Below are 20,286 nucleotides of genomic sequence, written 5' to 3' on the forward strand. Positions count from 1 at the left end.
CAAGAGGAGTTACTGCCCTGTTCTTGTTGGGGACAACTTCAATTACTGGTCATAGTGCTGTCAGTGGGACTTGCTGCATTAGCCTGGGCCAGGGTTTGGGGAGGGGAGTTTATGTGTGATTTTCCTGTTCGGTATTCCAGAGAGCCTGTTGGCTTTACCCTCAGCATCAGGGTTTGAGTGAAGGCATTAAATGATAGGATTTGAGCATTCTTTTTTTATTACAAAGATCAGGGCTGGGAAGTTTTTCTGCTTGGAAATAACTCTCTCTCTATTTAATCAGACGAGGTCTAATGGAAGATGACGCTGAGCCCATCTTTGAAGATGTAATGATGTCCTCACGAGGCCAGCTAGAGGACATGAATGAAGAATTTGAGGACACAATGGTCATTGATCTGGTCAGTAAATCTTATCAATGGCAAGTTTAAGACAGTTGAAAGCTAATTTAAAAGGAATTTTAGAAGTGTAAACAAAAATTTCCAAATTTTTGAGTCTGGACTCTGGTTGTCTGAATGTTAGAGTAGAAGTGATGTGAGCACTTCCCAGAGCCTCCAGCTGCAGGCTCGAGCCCAGTGGGTTTGTTTCACAGCCACACAAGGAGCTTTGCTTAGTGCTCCTTCTTCCCAAGAATGATTATTGGGCAGCTTCTGGCAGCAGCACCATCACACACCTCAGACTTGTCAGCCCACAAGGATCAAGTTATGAGTTACTTGGCTGTGCTGACACAGCTCTTTATTGCAGCCACAACGTGTCACAGCCAAGGGGTCCCACTCTTTCCCTTCCATGGTTAGTTTGATTTTGAGGAGGTGGGCTGGGCAGGGGATCCTTACTCAAGGTCTCAGCAGGTCACAGCCAGAGTCCTGCTGGCACAGCAGGAGGGAGCACACGCACTGTGTGTGGGTGGGAGCTCCTTAAACAGGAATTGCTCCCAAACAGGTCCCATCATCAAGGGCACCCTCAGTCCCTTCCAGTACTGTGCTGACTGCTGGTAGAAGTTCCTTGCAGCACTTACAACCTTAACTGGGCACCCCTCTGGAATGACTGCTCCTTTGTAAAATGGGATAAAGGAGCAGTTTGCTTTACACACCTCACCATTTTTCTGCTTTTCTGTTTCTCCTTTCACATCCAAACAACAAGCCCTAGGTTATATTAGGATTGGGCTAAGTATCTTGGGAAAGGCTGCCACATTCTGAGGTTATTGCCAGCACTCATGTAATTACCAAGTAACATCCAAGGCAAGGAAAGGAAGGACTTGATCAAGCCAGTGAGGCTCACACTTACTCTTGTGCTCATGGGGAAGGACACCACCAAGGGTTTAAGCCTCAAAAATATTTCACTCTCTTCCATACCCTTTTTGTTGGTAAATCTATTTTTGACCATGTCAGAGCTCAAATTTCTCTATGAACTTGAAGCATAGACAGTTAAGAGGGAGTTTCTCCTGCTGTCTTCAGTCCCAATACAGAAACATCCTTAAGTCAGCAAGAACCTTGGGCAAGTCCTTAACTATGAGCACAGAGTTAGAATTAGAACCCATCAGCTTTTACGCCATTCCTTCTATAATAGAGAGTTGAGGGACTGGGCTGTCCTGTGTCAGGACCTTTGTCCCAGAGGTTTTGTGGCACTGGGGGGAAGGTGAGGGGCAGGCACAGGTGGCCCTGTGGCGGGCAGGGCTCCCTGTGCCCCGTGCTGTTCCAACTCCCGTGTGTTGCAGCCGCCGTCGCGGAACCGGCGCGAGCGCGCGGAGCTGCGGCCGGACTTCTTCGACTCGGCGGCGATCATCGAGGACGATTCAGTAAGGCCTGGCTCCTTCTGCTTGCTGTGAGCTCTGCTCTTGTCCCACCCCACGTAACCGCTGTCTTTTCCCCCTTTTCCAGGGATTTGGCATGCCCATGTTCTGAAGTCTGGCGAAGACCTTTTACAAACTTGGAACTCTATTGTTTAGAGCTAGAGGCCTATATACTGTGATAGCTTGTATGAAAACCACATTTTTGATGTGATACGGTTTGATTTTTAACCAAATGATTGAGGTCAACCCCTTGGTGTAGTGACGGAGAGAAGAGGAGCTTCTTAATGACACACGGGAATGTTGGCCAATCCAGTCACCTCAGAAGGGCTGACCTAAAAAATCATTTGTATCCCTGTTCTTGACTGTCCTAATATGGATTTTTTTTTTCCTGGATGAGGAGGAAGTTTTAAATTGTTAAGACAGCTGTCAAAATAAACACTGTTCTACATATGTTTTCTGAAAACAACATTGAGTGAAAACAGAACTTTTTTAACTTTATTTTTCTGCTGTACAATTTAAAACAGTTTTAACATTTGCCTTTTTATGTTTTCAGAGCTAGCCATTTTTATTAAACCTATGCCTATCAGCCACTGATTAGCAAGGCTGCTGTAAGCAGGTCGTTCTGGCTACGGAAAAGTGTTTTGGAACACACTGGATTTGATTAACATTATGGTACGCTTATGTCCTCTCATAGGCATGGAGAAGAACACTCTCAGAGAAGAGGTTAGAATTCTAATGACGTGCATCTCTGCCAAAAAATTTCAGATTCTGATATGATAAACCCAGATTTTATACTCTTGAGAAGATTTATTTTTATTTATAATGGGACATGAAGTAAGAGATGTCCATGAAGCCACTTTTCCAACAGATGCTGTGTAACATTCATTTTATATAGCACATGGGGACACAAAACCAGTAAATTTTCTATTGGTACTTGCTCTGTGCATTTTTAGCAACTTATACCAGCAAATAAAGTATTCTCAGTAAAACACACAAACGGTTCTCAAGTAATCACTTTGCTGTTTTTACTACCTACTTCAAGCCTGCCAACACAAGGTACATAAACAGCAACTTTCCTATTAAAAAAAAATAGTTCAAGGGTGGGGGAAAGGATCACTTTAGCATACTAAAAGTAATTTTAACTGTACCATAAAACAGAGTCTACTTTCCATGCCGTAAATACCCTTTTCGCTATTTTTGTAAATTAATTTTGCCAGTTAGAAGTACTGTATGTGCTGCATAGAAATTTGTGCTTAGATGGTGAAGTTCTTAAGCTTACAATGGACTACAGCTACATTTTCAGTGTTAACTGTGCATATTGAGAGTAATTCTTTGGGAAAAAGATATGATTTTTCAAAAAAGCTAAAAACATCAAAAAAAATTCCAAAAAAACCCAAAACATTCTCAGCTAATTCATTGTACTAAGATATTTTTCAATGTCTTCAATAATTTGGAATTTCATTATGCTTCGATTTTTTGACTCGACCTAGTAGCTGCTCCTTACCCAGCCTGGCCTGGCACCAGCAGTGCTGGCCCTCCACAGCTCCAGATCTCCAACAACTGGCCCCAAAATCTTCATCTTTCTGCACTCAGTAGCAGTTGGGATACAAAGCAGACTGACCCACTTGGAGCACAGCAGTTTCAGAGGTGCTTTAGTTTTAGCAACTACAGAATAATCACGGAGCTTTTTTCTGTTTCAAGCTTACTGGACACCAGCCCAACCCCTCAGTGCCCAGATGGGCAGGGAAAGAGCCCAAACTGACCCAGCCCAGCACCTCACCCAGCTGAGCTTGGCTCTCACAACACGTGCAGTTCTCAGACACGGTTGCCAAAAATGTTTGACCAGGTAATTCAGCCATTCCTTAGTGTGGGTTGGGGATGTATTGATCCCAAGAAGTAGCTGGAACTTTATAAACCCCATTACCTCCCTCTGTGCACCCCCATGGCCTGGGGGCAGGAATGGCTGCAGGACCTGTCCCAGGATCACTCTGTGAGCATGGTGGCACAACAGATGCTGCCCAGTTTGAGTCAGAGTCTCAGACAAACCTTGTGCTTCACAGTCCTCTGTGTGGAAAACTGATTCCTAATTTAACATTGTAGAATACTGTATAACAAACATTTATTATCATGGTACCTGCAATGGGTCTCCAGTTCAGTTTGCAGTCAATAGGTTTTTGTATTATGAGTGTCTCCTTGATTGGTTTTGCTAGTAATTCTGTAAATTGTACATTTACAATATGAGGTTTTTTTTTTCCTTTTGTACAATTTAAAACTGATGCTTCACCTTTCATTTAATAAACTATTCAAAATCATGAGTATGATGAGCACCCTCTTCACTATAGTTTTCTTTTAAGTGTTTGTTTGGACCATCACATTTTGTCATTGCATTAAGTAGTAGGAAATTCAAGGAATTATTAAAGGCAAAACTGACAGGTAGCTTTCATGTTGTCCAGGCTTCACAACCAGACCTGTACCCCACTCCCTTACCCACTCAGCCCCAAGAGTGATGGAAACCCTCTCTGAGCTTCTTTCTCCCCTCCACCATGGTGTAGTTTGGTTGTGGGGGGCGGGGGTAGAGGGGTGGTGAATGTGAGATTCCTGTAAATCTGGGAAGGCCCCAGACCAGATGCAAGAGCTGCACTGCTAAAAGTTACAATTTCTTGAACTGCCACAAGGTTTGAGAAGAATTTCTCTCTTCTGCCCTATATGTCTGAAGTGACCTGGAATCTGTGGGAAGAAACTGCCATGGGAAAGGCTTGAAAGTTCTAACAACCAGCTGGGCTAAATGAAGTTTCACAGATTCCTGAAACAAAATGTCCATGTTACTCCCATGTCTCAGGGAGCAAGGTGCTATTTTTGTCCAATCCATGAAAGATTTCATCTCTGTAGTGCTAAAGAAAACTGACTGCTTTATCACCTGGCCCACTTCCTAAGGAAAAATCACTGGAGTTACAAAAAGGAACAAGATGCAGCAGCTGAGGCACAGGGATGATTCAAAGTCTCAACTACTCCCAAGACAGAGGATGAAATTCAGCTCAGTCTCCAACTGCATGTAAGTTATGGCAACTCCTGCTGCACTGAGGAACACAGTAAGTAATTTGCCTTGCTGCTAAGTTCAAGGGCTACACATTATTTAAGGGATTTCATTTTGTACCTCTTGTTTTTTTAGGTGACTGGACTTCAAGGAAATTCTCAGAAGCCTGGCCAGAGCAGCTTTTGAGCCTGTTTCCAACATGTCCTGGTAGAGCAGCTGCCTGTTTGGAAATGGAGAGGATCTAAAAGCCCAGTTCTTGTGCTGGCAAGGAATGGGAGAGAGGATGGAGTCTGTAGCAATACTGAGGTTAGGAAACAACTAACAAAGCTGTACTTTCCTCTTTATGACAAGTGGGTTTCTCATGGATTGTGTCCTTCTGACTCTGGGCAAGCTGAAGAAGCTGTGTATGTATCCCTTCACCTATCACAGCTTCTGCCTCTAAACCAGCTTTACCTTTGGAAAATCTTCTTGGGCATTATAAACCCTTACAGCTTTCTCACAGTTAACTAGGAACTCTCACCATGGCCATGACACCCACCACAGTAGCATTTACCTTCCCTTGTTGCTGCAGTGAGCTCTGTTCCCTGGGACAGCACCAAGAGCCTTTTCACGCTGAGGCACAGACATGTGCCACAGCCAGGACAGCCAGTGTGTCTCCAACCTGAAGGTGCTGCCTCCCATGCATCCAAAAACCTGGGGAGCTGGAACTCCTACTTGTAATGTTCCTTTTATATTGTGCTTTTAGATTGTTTAGCTGTTGCTTTTCCTCCCCCCACCAGGTAGAGGCTCCAAGCTCCACAGCTCTACTCACTGCACTTTCCTGGGAAGAGAAGCTGCCTGGGACACGGCCATCCTACCCCTCTCCTCCTTCAGGCTCCTGCTGGCTCCTGCTCCTCCTGCAGCAGCTGCAGCGCAGGTAGGGAGGCTCTGTCACACAACAAATGTCAGAGCAGCCAGGTGACTACAGCAGCAGCACTAAATGTGACAGGGGCTGTTCCTCACTGTCTTGGGGCTGGAGGGAAGTTGCAGCTTCTACTGAGCAGGTGAGCACAGGCCCAGGGCTGATCAGAGTAACACCTCCTGCAGTGGTTCCTGGCAAGGCTGGCAAATAATCCCAGAGAAAGGAGGCTGGAAGGGGCCTCTGGAGGTCTCTGTTCCAGCCTCTGCTGAGGGAGGAGGGTTTGCATGTCACACCAAAACTGCCCTTTTTTGTCTGCTGTCCTTATGAGGGGGCTGGCTGTGCCTCCCCTGTGCCACCCACCCCTGTCCTGGGACTCTGAGACCCAGCTGCTGCAGCCAGCAGGGAAAAGCTGCCACAGGCCAGACTAACAGAGGAACAGAACAACTGAGTCCAGGATCAGCAGGGCCTGGTCTCCAGGGCACTGGAACCCAAGCTCAGGATTTTCCTCTCTGAGTCAGTGGTGCAGGAAGTGGAGTCAGATTCCAAGGTCTGTGGCCAGTGGAATATCCTTGAACTCTGCAGGGGTCCAACTTCCCAGCAGTGGGAGGTGGCTCAGTCCTGCCTGAGCCACCTCCAGGGCCTATGGAATGAGGGAGCCAAGTGAGTATTTGACCTTGAGCAATTAGTAACAGCTCACCTGCAGCAGGCAGGGCAGGGTGCATTGAGTATTAACCACCAAGAAAGGGTTTAGTGAGGTGAGCTGGTCAGACGCCCAAATTAAATATATACTATGATTTATTGATAATTATTGGCAAAAATCAAAATGAAAATAACTATTTCTATTGCCAAACAGACCTCCATTGACCAGATAGTTAACCAGAATTCATGTTCAGAATGTCTCCCAGCATGGGCAGCCCCTGCTCACCCTCAGAGCGGGATGTTGGCGTGTTTCTTCCAAGGACTGGACTGGGATTTACTGGCCAGTATATCGAGGTCGTGGCAGATGCGTGTGCGGGTGGTCGAAGGCTGGATGATGTCATCAACAAACCCTGCAAAAGATTAAAACAAAAAAGTCCTTAACCTGACCAACCATGAAGTGTTTGCCTCCCAGCCTTCTATATCTAGGCTAACCCATAAGTTAGCAAAATCAAAACAATGGTTGGAATAAATAAGTTCACAAGTTATAAATTAACTACATTTAAAATAGACTAAGAAGGAAACATTCCTGAGTCAATTTTTTCAATTTTGAGTACAACTTGCCTTTTAGAGCACAGATACTGCCCCAAAACTGTAAGTAAAAACAGTGGAAGAACTTGCTCCTGAGAGTTCTGGAGAACATAACTGAACTGGGCCCTTTCTTCAGACCACTGCTTTGCATCTAGGGCAGCATAACAGATTGTCAAAGCACCTGTGCTATAAAGGAAAAGGCTGAATTTTGAGACACCTTCTACTGTCTACACAACTGGAAATTCACTTTGCAGAGCAGTCCCCACTTTTCACCACGCTCTTTGCAGCTGAAGATGTGTCTTGTGTCCAGATGTTGTCCACATGCACAGGCCGTGGTTAAGCATCACCTTTCTAACTCAGACACAACTCTCTTACCTAAATAACTTAATTGTTCACAAAAGGTTTACTCAATAGCACAACTTAATCTCCATGCAATGGCAAACCAAATGGAACACAGTATAGGAGACAACCATACCTCTTATGGCAGCAGGGAAGGGGTTTGCAAACTTATCCACATACTCCTCCTCTGCATTTGCCTCCTTTCCTCTGAAGATGATCTGGACAGCACCCTGGGAACAGAAGGGCTTGGTCAGTGACAGTCCCTCAGGCCATGCCCTCCAGGTGAGGGCATGGGAGCACTGCCCCTGCCTGCAGCACCAGGACAGCCAATGGTGCTGGCATGGCACTGGTGCTGCTGGCAGGGCACTGCTGCACCACAGTGAGAGGGGCCTGGACTCACCTTGGCTCCCATCACGGCCACCTCAGCTGTGGGCCAGGCGTAATTCACATCTCCTCGTAAGTGCTTGGAGCTCATCACGTCGTAGGCACCCCCATAGGCCTGCAACAGAAACCAGGGCACCCACTCCACAAGTGGCCTTGCAGCAGCAACAGCCTGCATTGCTCCTGCAGCTTTTTCTAGTCCAGAGACAAGCAGCTAGGGCTGGATTTTGCCTGAAGGAGAGCATGAGCATCTCCACTTTGTGGCAGCAATCTCCTAGGAACAGACACCACTTCAGCCAGAGCCCCAAAAGAGCAAGGAAGGGGGCTGCTGGTGGTAACCAAGCCCATTCTGCAAGGCAGGCAGGAAAGGGTCAGTGTGTATCCAGACCAGCAGGCCTCAACCTGCACCTTGCACATGCACACAAACCAACCAGGCAGTGTGCTTCTGGAATTTCCTGGCCAGGGAATGCAGCACTCAGGCTCTGCAGTGCTCCACTCTGGAACTGGAAATGCTCCAGACAGCAGTGATGAACAGATACTGCAGGACTGCAGAGCAAACTGCAGTGCAGTCCCTGTCAGGGCAGTACTGAACAGTGCAGCAAGGCTGCAGGATTGAAAAATACTGCATGGAAATACTCAGAGAAGGCAAAGGAACAGAAAGTTCTTTTAGATTTTTGCCGTGATAAGCCAAAAGCATATCAGAAAAACGAGCAGGAGGGGCAGAGGAGCAAGGAGAAGGCTAAGGCTGTAAGGTGCCAGATTATGGCAGTAGGGTGTCAGGTACCTTATGGAGAAAGGAAGATGAGCTAGAGCATAGCAGAAGTCTGGGGAGGAAAAGAAATCACATGAGTGTTCAACCCGTAGACACAGCAGAAGACAGATACAGCCAGTGCTGGGTTTGCAGAGGGAGGCTCAGAAGGCAAGACAAGAGAAAGAATCGCTGCAAACAGATGACATGTCCTTAGTGAGACAGGCTGGGTGACATGGGGCAAGTACTTGAGTGAAGGCATTCCGGAGAGAAAGGAGGGAGCAGAAAGTGGAAGTTCCTGATGGGTACAGAGACAGGAGGAAGGAAGGAACTGAGGTAGTGGTCTGGGAATAGAAGTGGCTTCTTGTAATGTTACAAAAGGAGGTGTTACCAAATGGGACAGAGATGCAACAATGATAGAAAACACCACTGGGACAGACAGACAAAGCTTGGTTTAACTAAAATTGCCACTAGTGCAAAGAGGAACTCTGGAAGATCTCCATGGAATTTGCCAGCTTACCTTTCTAGTGATGACAGTGATCTTAGGCACAGTTGCCTCTGCAAAGGCAAACAGCAGCTTGGCGCCGTGCCGTATGATCCCCCCGTACTCCTGAGCCGTGCCTGCAAAGGACAGGGAATTGCTTCACTCCAGAGAATTCACACAACCCCATCATCTGTCACCAGGAGCAAACCTGACCACCACCACAGCCATGTTAATACCCTGGAGAAGATCATGCCAGGCAATGTTCTCTGCAAGATACTGAACAACTCAAAAATCAGAGCAGCAGCTATTTGTATGGAAGGTCACAGAAGCAAAGCTCAGCAGATGGGACCTTCCTAGGAAGAAAATACAGTTGGAGCATTTTCAAGACTCCAGATGTGACCAGCAGTAGGAAACACCCTGGAGTCACTTCTCCAGAAACCTCACCTTCCAAGCCCCCTCTTTCCTACACCACACAGAAAGCAGCTTGACTACTCTACCATACTGAGGACCTACCCTAGTTGTCCTTCAAGGCAGCCCAGGATGATGGACCTTAAAAGACAGAGCATGAATTCCACAGCAGGTGCTTCTGGAGAATGACCACAGGCAACAAACAGGAATGCAAGCCATCCATGTGACAGGATACCCTTCTGTCCCAAAGACAGGCTCATCTGATTGGACTTGGAATCAGCAATCCCCTGTAATTTACTTTTAGGACTGTGAATTTCAGATATAACTCTACAGTAACTTCCTAGCAGTTTATTCACGTCCTGACTTTAGCTTTTAGCACATGGAGATGGATTTTCTATGGATTTTTTTTTCATGTAAGTAAAACTTCTGTGAGATTGAAGAACTTACTTGGTAGTGTGTTTGCTGGCTTAACATTACTGTTTCCCCTCAGGTATAAGTTGAGTGTCTGAAAATTTCTGCCTACACTTACAAATGTCTGCTCTCAGCGCAGTTTCACTTCTGATCCTTGCCTTTCCCTGCAGCCAGTGGGACCTGCCAAGCCCACAGACCCTTCCTGCAGCAAGAATCAGAACAGCCTGGGGGGATTCATCCCCAAGGAGCAGCCTGAGCCCAGCTGGGACACCCAGTCCAGGCCCAGGAGCTGGGGAGCAGTCCCAGACCTCATTTCCAGGCACAGCCTGTTTCTAATCCACACCTAGAACAGAGCAGCCAGTCACTTAATGCTTCCAGTGTAAAATTGTGCAGGTATTTGAAGTATTTACACTGCCACCTATGACCAATTAACATAAACTCTTATCTGGCCACAGATTCAGTCCCAGCCTTGTTCTAAATACGTATTTTTATCCAGTTACATGTTATGAACACCTTAAATGTCACCTCTGTGCACACCTGTGAAAACTGGGGGCTACTCAAGTGTTCAGGTCACTGATGCTGGGAGAGGTTTTGTACACTGCTGTGAGCCAGTGTGACAGGTGCTTTCTCCTTCTGTACTGGACAGGGAGATGGGATGAGGATGTCACCCTCAAAATTTGTTACTTAATCTGAGATTTCTAATGCTAATGGGCTAATCTTGCCAAATTCCTTAAAACACAAGTTTTTGGATCATAATCAAACCTCAGGTCTCATCTCTTCAGGTTTGTCTTTTTAACTTTTCTTACGTTTATTTGCTTTCCAACCAACATTTTATTGTGCAGTATCAAGTCAGTACTTTGAATTAGCAATATGGAAATAGTTCTTAGATTCTGAGCAACTGCTCAAATCTGGATTGCTGGAGTGTCTGCTTACACCAAGCCACTCCCTGGACTGTACCAGAGGAGGCAGCTGAGCCTACACTGGGGAGAAAGGAGAGGAACTCCTGGTTAAAATGTGCCAACTCCATTGTGTTAAAGCAGGAACTGGAATGCTGAATAGTCACATTCTGATGCTTTGAGAACTGCAGAGGCCTCAAGGTTTTAAACCTGCATGGTTTATACAACAGTATTAACATTAGATTTGATTGTACAACATTTATAGTCCTCTCTCAACCTGTTTTGTAATGGGTCATTTTAATATTACCTGCTCAGAGAGCCTCTGCTGAAAGCAGGCTCATCACAGCCCTTTCCTCACTGATGTACCTCTAAACACAGGCATTTTCCACTGAGAAGTGTCTTGGAGCAGCAAGAGACACAGACGGGGCCGTGTATAACCAAATCAGTGCCAGTGAAAACACACCTTTGCCCCAGAGCTTCACCCTGTCCCCCTGTCCCCCAACAGAGGCTGGAAAAGGTAATCCATTCTCAGGGATCTTGGGGGCTTTGAATGAGGGGTAGTGGGTGGGTCAGACCTTGCTCTGGTGACCTGCCCCCTGTACCTCCAGCCCCACAGTGTCTGTCAGCCAAGGCACACTGAAGGCAGCCCCCCAGTGTTGCCTGAGTGGCTGAGAGACTGCAAGTTCCACCTGGGAGGAAGACCCAGGAGGGGCCAAAGAAGTCTGACCCTGAGGCAGGCTTCTTTGCACATTGTCCTTTAACCCTACCTTCATCTTGGAGTTTTACATCACTGGAACCTAAGAGCTGGTAGCTGTTTTTCTCTCTTCCTTCTTCTCCTAACTCTTTTCTTACAGAATGTGGCATTGAATGGGTTTAAAGGTTTTCTATGTTCAGTGGTCTAAGTCTGCGTTGTGATAAGTGATGTTATGTTGCATTTACTCTTCTGCCAATATTCCTTAACTTTCTATAGTTTTCCAGTAAACTTTAGCATTCTGTATCTCTTGAGAGTATTTGGTTGGGATTTTCTCCTTTGTGTCTATTCAGAAGAAAAGAACCTTGGTTTAGCCCTAGGTCTGTAACACCCCCTCTGGACAGCAGGTGCAGTAGGTGGAGAAGCCAGGTTTTCCTGCTGCAGCAGAGCCTCAAGAGCAACACGTGCCAGGATCAGCTGAGGGACTGCAGCAGATGTGGGTGGAACATCCTCAAGTGGCCCAGGCTGCCACTGCTCCCTTCCCAGAGCCAGCAGTGCCAGCTCTCCCCTCATCCTGTCCCACGGGCTGGGGGACAGCACTGGACTGCCTCCCCTGGCCCAGCACAGCCTGTGCAGGGCCTGCTGCTGCCATACTGCCCAGCAAGAGCTGTGGAGATCAAACAACCAGTACACAGCAACCAGTAACTTCACACCACTTACAACAAGGGCAGCATCTCCAGGGAATGCAGGTTTTTTCTTTGCACAGGTCACAGTCACAGCTTTTGGCAGTAGGACAGAGCTTTCCAGTGCATGGTATCCCCAAGCCTGGCCCTGGCAAACTGGCCATCCCAGTGTCTCTGCCAGGCTGCTGGAGACTGCAGTAGTACCTGACTGTGTGCTGTCTCTCTCCTCAGAGAACTCCAGCAAAGCCTTGTAACTCCTGAAAACACTGGTTAGTTAGGCACTATTGCATTTTCCTACAATTTTTTGCACATTTCACTATCCTTTTGTGATGACTACTGTAGTTAGAATACAGAGTTTCTGTCCCAAAAAGAGGGATTTTAAAACCTGGTTTAAGTCTACTGTAGCAGTCTTCTCAGAGTTCTGAAAATTAGCACCAACACCTCCATGCACCACATGAACTCTAAGGATAAGGCATACCTGGCAGAAACCCAGGAACATCCACAAACGTGATCAGGGGGATGTTGAAGGCATCACAGAACCGAACAAAGCGGGCTCCTTTCACAGAAGAATTTATGTCTAAGCACCCTGAGGTTAAGAACACAGAAAAAGGGGTTAGCAACTCCAGGGATCTGCAATAATTCAAGGTACCTCAAAACCACACTATTTTAGCTGTATTGTCTTCTGAAAACAAAGGAAAAGCTTATCTGTAGATAATGTGGAGATAATTTGCCATGAAGCTTTCCTGGTTTAGGACTAAGATCACAGAAGAAGCTACATTCAAAGGCTCATTTCATTTTTCCGACGCCGTGTGCAAAGACTTTCAATTCCAAAACATAACAATTTAATTACATACATGTAAATTAAAATATTTTTCGTTAACTGTCTCTTCATTAGTATTTTTCAGATCAGTCATATTGAAAGGTTACCAAGTTCTCCATTAAAAAAACACGAACATTAAACAGTCCAATAAGTTTTTGAGAAAGATCAGCATTTCTGGTAGACACACTGTGAAGTGTTTCTGTTTCAGTGCCCTTTAGAATTATGTTATGCACAACTATATTAAAACACAAAACACAACACATTTTGTATCAAAGCCTCTATATGAAACATTAAAATGAGCTGTTAACATTTAAAATACTAAATTAAGGTTAAATTTATATTAAAACCTTCTGTGTAGTATCTTGATGGCCACATCTTGCAGAGATGAAACACCATACCGGGTCATCTCATTTTCCCAAACAGATACAAGAATTAAAAACAAGGAGTAAACCAGAACATTCTGACTGGGGAAGGTCACTTCAGAAATTACTGAGTAAGGAGAGAAAGCAAAATCCCTGGATTAAAAAGGGTGATCTTAGCTAGAGTTGCACGTTGTACCTTCAGATTCAAACCATGTGAGGTCAAGAGCTCCACACTTACGCATCTGCAAGCTTTGCACTGTTCAGCTACAGTGAGATAACAAAGTCCCCTCACCCTACAGATGAGTTTTAGGGATTTTAGTGCCGTGGAAGGAAGTGTGAGGTTTCCATGCTGAGATTAACCCAGTTAATTACAGGCTGCTGCCAAATGAGTGGTGGTCTGCTCCCTGCCCCCACCCCCCCACCTCACATGCAGCTGCTGCTCCTCCTCTTGGGCTGGATGCAGCACTGATTTAGTTACCTGGGAGCAAGATCACCTTGTTGAGCCACTAAAGAAATGGTTTGCAGTTCGTTTCACATCTCACAGCTGTATTACAGTGAGGTTCAAGACAAAGCAAGTGGTGGAAAAACACAGACTGAGTGGAGGAGCACACAATAAAACAGCTCTGACCTTACACAGCGTTCAGAGAAAGAGACAGAGGCAAGGCACTGTTAAGAGTCTCACACTGGACTCTAACCTGAGGCTACTTTGGGCTGGTTGCCCACGATCCCAACGGTCCGTCCATTCATCCTGGCAAATCCAACCACGATGTTCCTGGCATAGGTTGGCATGATCTCAAAGAATTCCCTCTCATCCACAATCTGCAAAGGGGAGAGGCAGGCAGAGCCCATGAGGCCAAAGAGAGGTGCATAAATACACAGGCAAACACAAACTCAGTTACCTTAGTATTGCAACTTTTAAAACAGTTCAGTACTTGCAGAATTTTGAAGGAAGGAGAGGGAGGGAAAACTTTTAGTCTTTGCAGCCTTCATTGCAAGAATTAAGTAGTCCTACAAAAACTACCAAAACTGCCAGTTAAGCATTCCATCAGGGAACACCTTTATGATTGAAGGGAGCCTTTCTTCCTGACTTAGAACAAAATGCAAATCACATGTTAAGAACTTTCTCACATCTTAATTAGCAACAGACTTACAGACCAATTTCCAGTGATAAAACAGTACTTCCTGGAGCTCAGAAGCTCCCTGTGACAAATTTGATGTAATCTCTCTGTCTTGGTAAGCTCAGAGCCCTTTCCTGGAGCAGCCAGCACAGCCCTGCTGCCCCAGGGTCAGTGCTGGGTGTGCCCCAGGGAATGCAGGGAATACAGTGCCCAGCCAGCATCCACCTGGAACCACACACCCGTGTGGCTGCACTTCCCTCGGGCTGGAGCTCAGCGTGTGCCCTGCCAAGGGACAGTCCTGGTGCATGAGGCACGATCAGAACTCAGCATGTTCCAGGAGATCAGAATTATCCATGGAGCAGTAGCGACACCTACACATGGCTGCCTGGGCTTCCAGCAGGATTCCCCAGTTCCATCTGTTTATGGCAGCTGTACCCATATACACTGCAGTGTGCCAGTCATTTCATTAGCATCAGTCTTAAAAAAGTTGTGAAAAATGTAAGCAGTATAAAAGTGGTGTTATTTCTTTCCCAAAATCTGTGGGAGGGGTTGAGGGTTTTCTCCTAATTCACCTAATGATTTTTATTACATGCCACCTTTTAACTTTCATCAGACACACAGTGCTGAAAATCACAGTGGAAGATTCCAGGGATTAGAAATACCCTGAGCTTGCTTTCACCACTAAAATGAGTCTAAATGCAGCCAGTTGCAAACTTTGTAATTTGAAAAAAATAGACATACATTTTCTTGTACTGCATATGTACATAACTATCCCTTAGCATAAACAGGGAAGAGTAAATCTCTGCATTCTGGGTACTTCATTACTTTGATACAAAAGTGCCAGAATCCAAGACAGAAGCACCAAGGTTCAGGGAGGGGCCAAGCAACAGAACTCAAGGGGGGTTCTGACCCCAGAAAGAACTGAATTGCAGTATCCTTCATCTGTATAGTTGTTTATACAGCATAAGATGTATCCTGAAAACAAATCTTAGGATTCTGTTAAAATATTTTTCTCCCTGCAGTTTTTGTTGCCCATTCACAGCTACTACACAGACAGAAATAGTCACTTTTAAAGACTAAAACAAATAAGTGACAGTATCTCTATCTTCAGTGCCATCCCACCGGTTTCTGTCAATTATTTAAACCCAGAATGTAATATATGCATCTTTAATCTGAACACTGTCAGACTTACAGAGTGTATGATATCCAGCATATCATAGGCTTTGGCTGACTCACTTGGCACAATGGCGTCCAGCTCTGGAACCAGACGGTCACTGTGGAGAGCAAGTAAGTGTGAGCAACAACATGTAAAGACCAAATGAATACCAAGACCAAAAACTCAAGTAAACATTTCCACCTCTCAGAAACTTCAGAAACCTCCTCAAATATGGGGAAAAAACCGGTTCTCTTAATCTCGGGCAGCCTGAGCAGGCTCCTCCTGAAGGAGACCCCTCTTCCAGAGGCACCCGTGCTTAGGAAGCCCCGATCAGCACGGCCCAGCGGGGCTGCGCGGAGGCGGCCGGGAGGCGGCCGGGCTGCAGGGGGCACTGCCGGCTCACGGGACAGCCGGGTGTGGCTGATGCCTTAAGTTTTAGCTTTCATGTCTTTCAGATTCTCTACTGCCTTAGTGTGTGACTCTGAACTTCATATGAAGTGTTAGTAAATTCTCTTCACAGGATAGTTAGACTAAACAATCCTTTTCCAGCTTGAGAACCAAGGACAACTGTTACAGCCTCAGGCCCAAAAAGTATCAACAATGGCAAATTGAGCAGAGCAAACCAGGAGATGGGACTCCATAATGTGCAGCTGTAATTGGACAATTGACCAAATGGACCAAAACTTATAAAACTTATAAAAGTGTGTAAACTCGTGAGTGGTCATCCACCTTGGGCAGAGCCACGGCCGGGCTCTTGTACTGCCCAAGGTGTAGCCTTTAAAAGCCTTTTAATAAATACCTACTTTATTCCTTTAACTCTGTCTAGCCTCTGTTCTGGGTCAGCCTCTCAAGGCACCATGGGGACACAGCCGAGAGGCTGCCAGGCTGCAGGGGACACGGGGGCTGGTGGCAGGACCACTCATCAGCTCAGGGGCGCTGGCAGCAGAGCCCTGTCCCTACAGAGCCCTTCTCCCAGGGCAGCCCGAGGCTCCCTGTCACACACCAGGAGCTCAGGAACTGCACACTCACCCTGCCCTGCCCATGCTGTCACCCGGGGCTGGGAACACACTGAGCTGCAGGAAACCTTTCCATGCTCATTTCCCCACCCCAAACAAGCAGAGAGTGGGGAAAACATCTCCACACTCTCTGTCTTCCCTTCACAGGCTGTGTTTAAAGACACTTTCCCGTTTCTCCACTTACAGTGACACATTTTCACGTGGAGTTTTCCTGTAACACAGATCCTGCCATGCCATCAGCAGGGACAGGATCAGTTCCCCTGCTTTGATCACATTACCCTCATTAGGGACCCACTGGGTCTGAGGATTCAGTACAGCGGTGTCAATTTTTATGAGTCACCACTGAGAAGGTTTCAGGGAGTATAATATTTGTGCTATTCCATAAAAATAGTGATCTGTTACAAATGGTGTTTTTCTATGGGAGTTCTTACTGAATTAATATTTTAACAATGCCATGATTTAGTACATTTTGAATAAGACAACACAAGGCTCTAGACACACAATTCAAAACTGAAGAAAGTGATGTGAAGTTTGACAAAAATCAGATAACAGTTTGAAGTGCAGCCCCGTGGCTGTCTCTGTGCTCCCTCAGACACACGGGAGGGAGGCACAGCCCCTTGCAGGGAAGGGAAGCGACACAGCTATTTATAGAACAAACCCCACAGCAACACTTCAAGTGCTTTTTCCACACAAATGTTGCATACAAACACTTCCATAAAATTATATAATGGAACCTTAATCTAAAGAAGTTAAACTTGTTTTAACATACTAAGCCCCAAGATAAAAATGATTCTAAACTTTCTTGTCAGTAAAATAGATATGGATGTGCTCCAAGGTCTGTCCTGTGACCTGTGGTACCCAAAGGATAGAAGTGAAAAAATTAGATTATTGCTCCCATAAATTCACAGTGCTGAAGGAAATTTTAACAGCATTAAAATAGCCATCAGCAAAATGAAGGCATTATCCAGGATTCCACATTTGAAAATCTCATTCCAACGTCTACAGACACAGGACATCTGGAGCTTGCTGCTGTACTCACTGAGCTTCAGAGGTGTTTCTCACAGATCCCACTCAGTGGGACAGAACTGCTGCTCATTGTTAAAGCCTGTGACAGCTGGAGACACCCTCACCAGATGGACACTGGGTTTCATTCAATGCAGAAGTGAAACTGCACTTGGTTATTACCAACAGTTGGCAATAACCTCCTCCAGAAGTTTGTAGAGACACAGAGAGAGGTAAAATCCCACCGTGTCACAGAGGAAATGCAATGCATCAGACACCTCCCAAAGGCAGTGGACATGTCACCAGGGACAACTGGATACTGCAAGGATCTTGCAAGTCCTTGGAACCCAGGCCACCAACAACACACACTCACCAACACAAGCATCAGCAGCCAAGGCTGGCATTTTTCAACATCAAAAAGAACTTACCTAAATAGAGGGAAAAACAAACCAACCAAACAACCCCCAACAGACCCAGGACTTCACAATAAAAGCACAAGTAGGTTACATTTAATTTGCATCATTTGTGGCAATTTTTTGTGTGGTGAAAACAGTGCAGTAAGAAAGCAATTACTCCAGAGGAACGGACTGGGACTGGAGCAGCTGTAAGGATCAAACACATCAATCCCAAGCAGAAGGAATCTATTAAGATGTCAGTATGTCCAGATGAAATAATATCAATCTGTGCATTAGGACCATAAATGGGAGAACTATTGGAGATGCTGCTATAAAACCCAATAAATTTAACAAATACATCTGCCTTCACATGTATAAAGGCTACTAAATTGAAATTCTTAGTATAAATTGCATTATTATATCTCATGCCTTGTAAAAGATTAGTTCTTTTTTTTCTTAAGGGAGACAAGTATCTTATACTTTAGTAGCTACAACCTAACTGACTGCTTCTCACAAATAAACTGCCTGTTATAAAGTAGATTGATTTAAAAAATGGACTGTTGCTTCTATAGTGAAATTAAAATACCAAAATCAAGTCTGTAGAGATCAATAATCCCAGTACAACTTGTTGAATCCTTATAAAGATCATTATAACCTCAGAGATAATCCCCCAACTCAGCAAATAATACAAGAGATTTGCTTTGGTTTTGTCACTATCAAACCAGAGCACTCGAGATCAGAACCAGACCGGTAGAGTTTAATGAACTCCTAAAGATCAACATCTACCTCAGAAAAAATGTAGGACTAGTAATTAATTGACCTGTCTGGCCATTCTCTAAAAGAAAATGGCAAATTTATTTTTTAAAAAAAGTGAGAAATGTATCTCAGGGACCAGTGCAGTGGTAAAATCAATCCAAAAGCACCTCCCCAAACAAACTGTTACACAGACACTGAAAAGCACCGTGAGGGATGAAGAGAAAATAACCTTCAAGACTCACATGTTAAAATCCTCACACATGAAGAGCCCCAAGACACATCACACACATGTGAGGAGCTGAAAGGAACATATTCAGGCACCACCCCCATGCAGGAGAGTGCAACAGCCTCTTGAGGGTTCCCTAGGGAAAGGGCTGAATTTCAAGTGCAACTGGAGCTTGGGTCAAAATGCTTTTACTCCACTGACATTCTCTGCCTTTCACTCCTAGCAAGGGTCTCTGCTCAGTGTCCCATGCTGTCTCTCTGGCTGTCTCTCAGCTCCTGGAAAAATTCCCTGATAAAAGTCCAGACAGTTGCCATTTTTCCCCTCTTGAAATGACTCAAGTTCTTCTTGTATTATGTTGCCAACTCCACAATGAGCCTGAGACAAGTACATAACACACAAATCTTTCTGCCTCCTTGTTGCCTGCCCACCTCTAACCCTTAAGAGCAGAACTCATCCAACAGACACAGCTGACAGAACAGGGCAAGTTCTCCCCACTGCCACTCACTGTGCTATTTCCTACCTCTCTCACTTGTTCCAAGGGACTGGGCAGCCCACCTGGACAGAGATTGCTTTTCCCCACATTCTGCACATAGCCTGGACAACAGTCCTTTCAGAAAACAGAATTAAACCTAACAGCGAACACGCTCATGTTGGAACACTTCCCATATTCACATAGCAGAATGCAGAATTACCTGCCAAGATCCCAGGCACAGAACACCCATGTCTCTGTGCCCCTTAAGCCAGAGAAGCCATGAAATGCAGTGCTCAGAGAGCACTGAGCTCAGCCAGGCTCCCCTTACCTGGGATCATGGCACTCGCAGACTGGAGCTGGATCCCGGTTGCTCAGGGGTAAATAATTAAAGAACTCTCGGAGGTTCAGCAGAGCATCGATGTCATTCTCAAAGGCTCTGTGTGCAACTCCTGCACAGACACAGCAAAGCAGGTATGAAATCATTGTGCAAGCTTTCCTTTCCAAATACATACCAATAAAGATAGAAATAAGCAACAGCAGGACTCTAAGCTTGAGCTATTAACAATCAGGAGTCTTAAGCCATCAAATCTGACCAGCTAAAGATATCTAGAAAACATGTGCTGTGTCAGACTTCCTCCAGAACAGGTCTGGATTGTTGACCTCATATTTAAAATAATGTGAAGCTGTTTATCAGTTGGCACAGCCCTACCTGGACTCCAGCCTTCTGGAACTCTGATCAGGTGCTGCACCCAAGTGTTGAACTACAAGTGCTTTTTATAAAAGGGCTGGATCTGGGCAGCATCTGTGTGTGTGGTTTCAGTTCATCATCAGCTCAGTTCACACAGAATTTGAGATTCCACAATCATTTGAGTCTTGAGAAGATTCATGACTCACAGATGTTTTCACAGAGGGGAAAAAAGGGAAGAAGTGCTTCAGCTCACACTGCCACTTGGTTTATAGCAGTTCAATCAATTACA

At 45.5% G+C, this 20,286-nt stretch overlaps 2 protein-coding genes across 5 annotated transcripts in view; one reads left to right on the plus strand and one right to left on the minus strand.

Annotated features, from left to right (window-relative positions):
* STAG1 (stromal antigen 1) overlaps positions 1-4,098 on the plus strand; it is a 165,066-nt gene extending 160,968 nt beyond the window's left edge. For both annotated transcript variants that reach the window (XM_053986886.1, XM_053986887.1), the window contains 3 exons: positions 281-395; positions 1,709-1,789; positions 1,872-4,098. In XM_053986886.1, coding sequence (XP_053842861.1) covers positions 281-395; positions 1,709-1,789; positions 1,872-1,895 — 220 coding nt within the window. In that variant the 3' untranslated portion in view covers positions 1,896-4,098. The remainder of the gene's footprint in view (positions 1-280; positions 396-1,708; positions 1,790-1,871) is intronic.
* Positions 4,099-6,495: 2,397 nt separating this feature from the next.
* The window catches only part of PCCB (propionyl-CoA carboxylase subunit beta), a 32,795-nt gene continuing 19,004 nt past the window's right edge, over positions 6,496-20,286 (minus strand). For all 3 annotated transcript variants that reach the window (XM_053986889.1, XM_053986888.1, XM_053986890.1), the window contains exons 8-15: positions 19,638-19,758; positions 15,479-15,560; positions 13,864-13,987; positions 12,465-12,572; positions 8,934-9,034; positions 7,685-7,783; positions 7,421-7,514; positions 6,496-6,767 (exon numbers count right to left, since the gene is read on the minus strand). In XM_053986889.1, coding sequence (XP_053842864.1) covers positions 6,646-6,767; positions 7,421-7,514; positions 7,685-7,783; positions 8,934-9,034; positions 12,465-12,572; positions 13,864-13,987; positions 15,479-15,560; positions 19,638-19,758 — 851 coding nt within the window. In that variant the 3' untranslated portion in view covers positions 6,496-6,645. The remainder of the gene's footprint in view (positions 6,768-7,420; positions 7,515-7,684; positions 7,784-8,933; positions 9,035-12,464; positions 12,573-13,863; positions 13,988-15,478; positions 15,561-19,637; positions 19,759-20,286) is intronic.

The sequence above is a fragment of the Vidua macroura genome, chromosome 10 (assembly GCF_024509145.1).
Source record: "Vidua macroura isolate BioBank_ID:100142 chromosome 10, ASM2450914v1, whole genome shotgun sequence".
In the NCBI taxonomy this organism is placed as follows: Eukaryota; Metazoa; Chordata; class Aves; order Passeriformes; family Viduidae; genus Vidua; species Vidua macroura.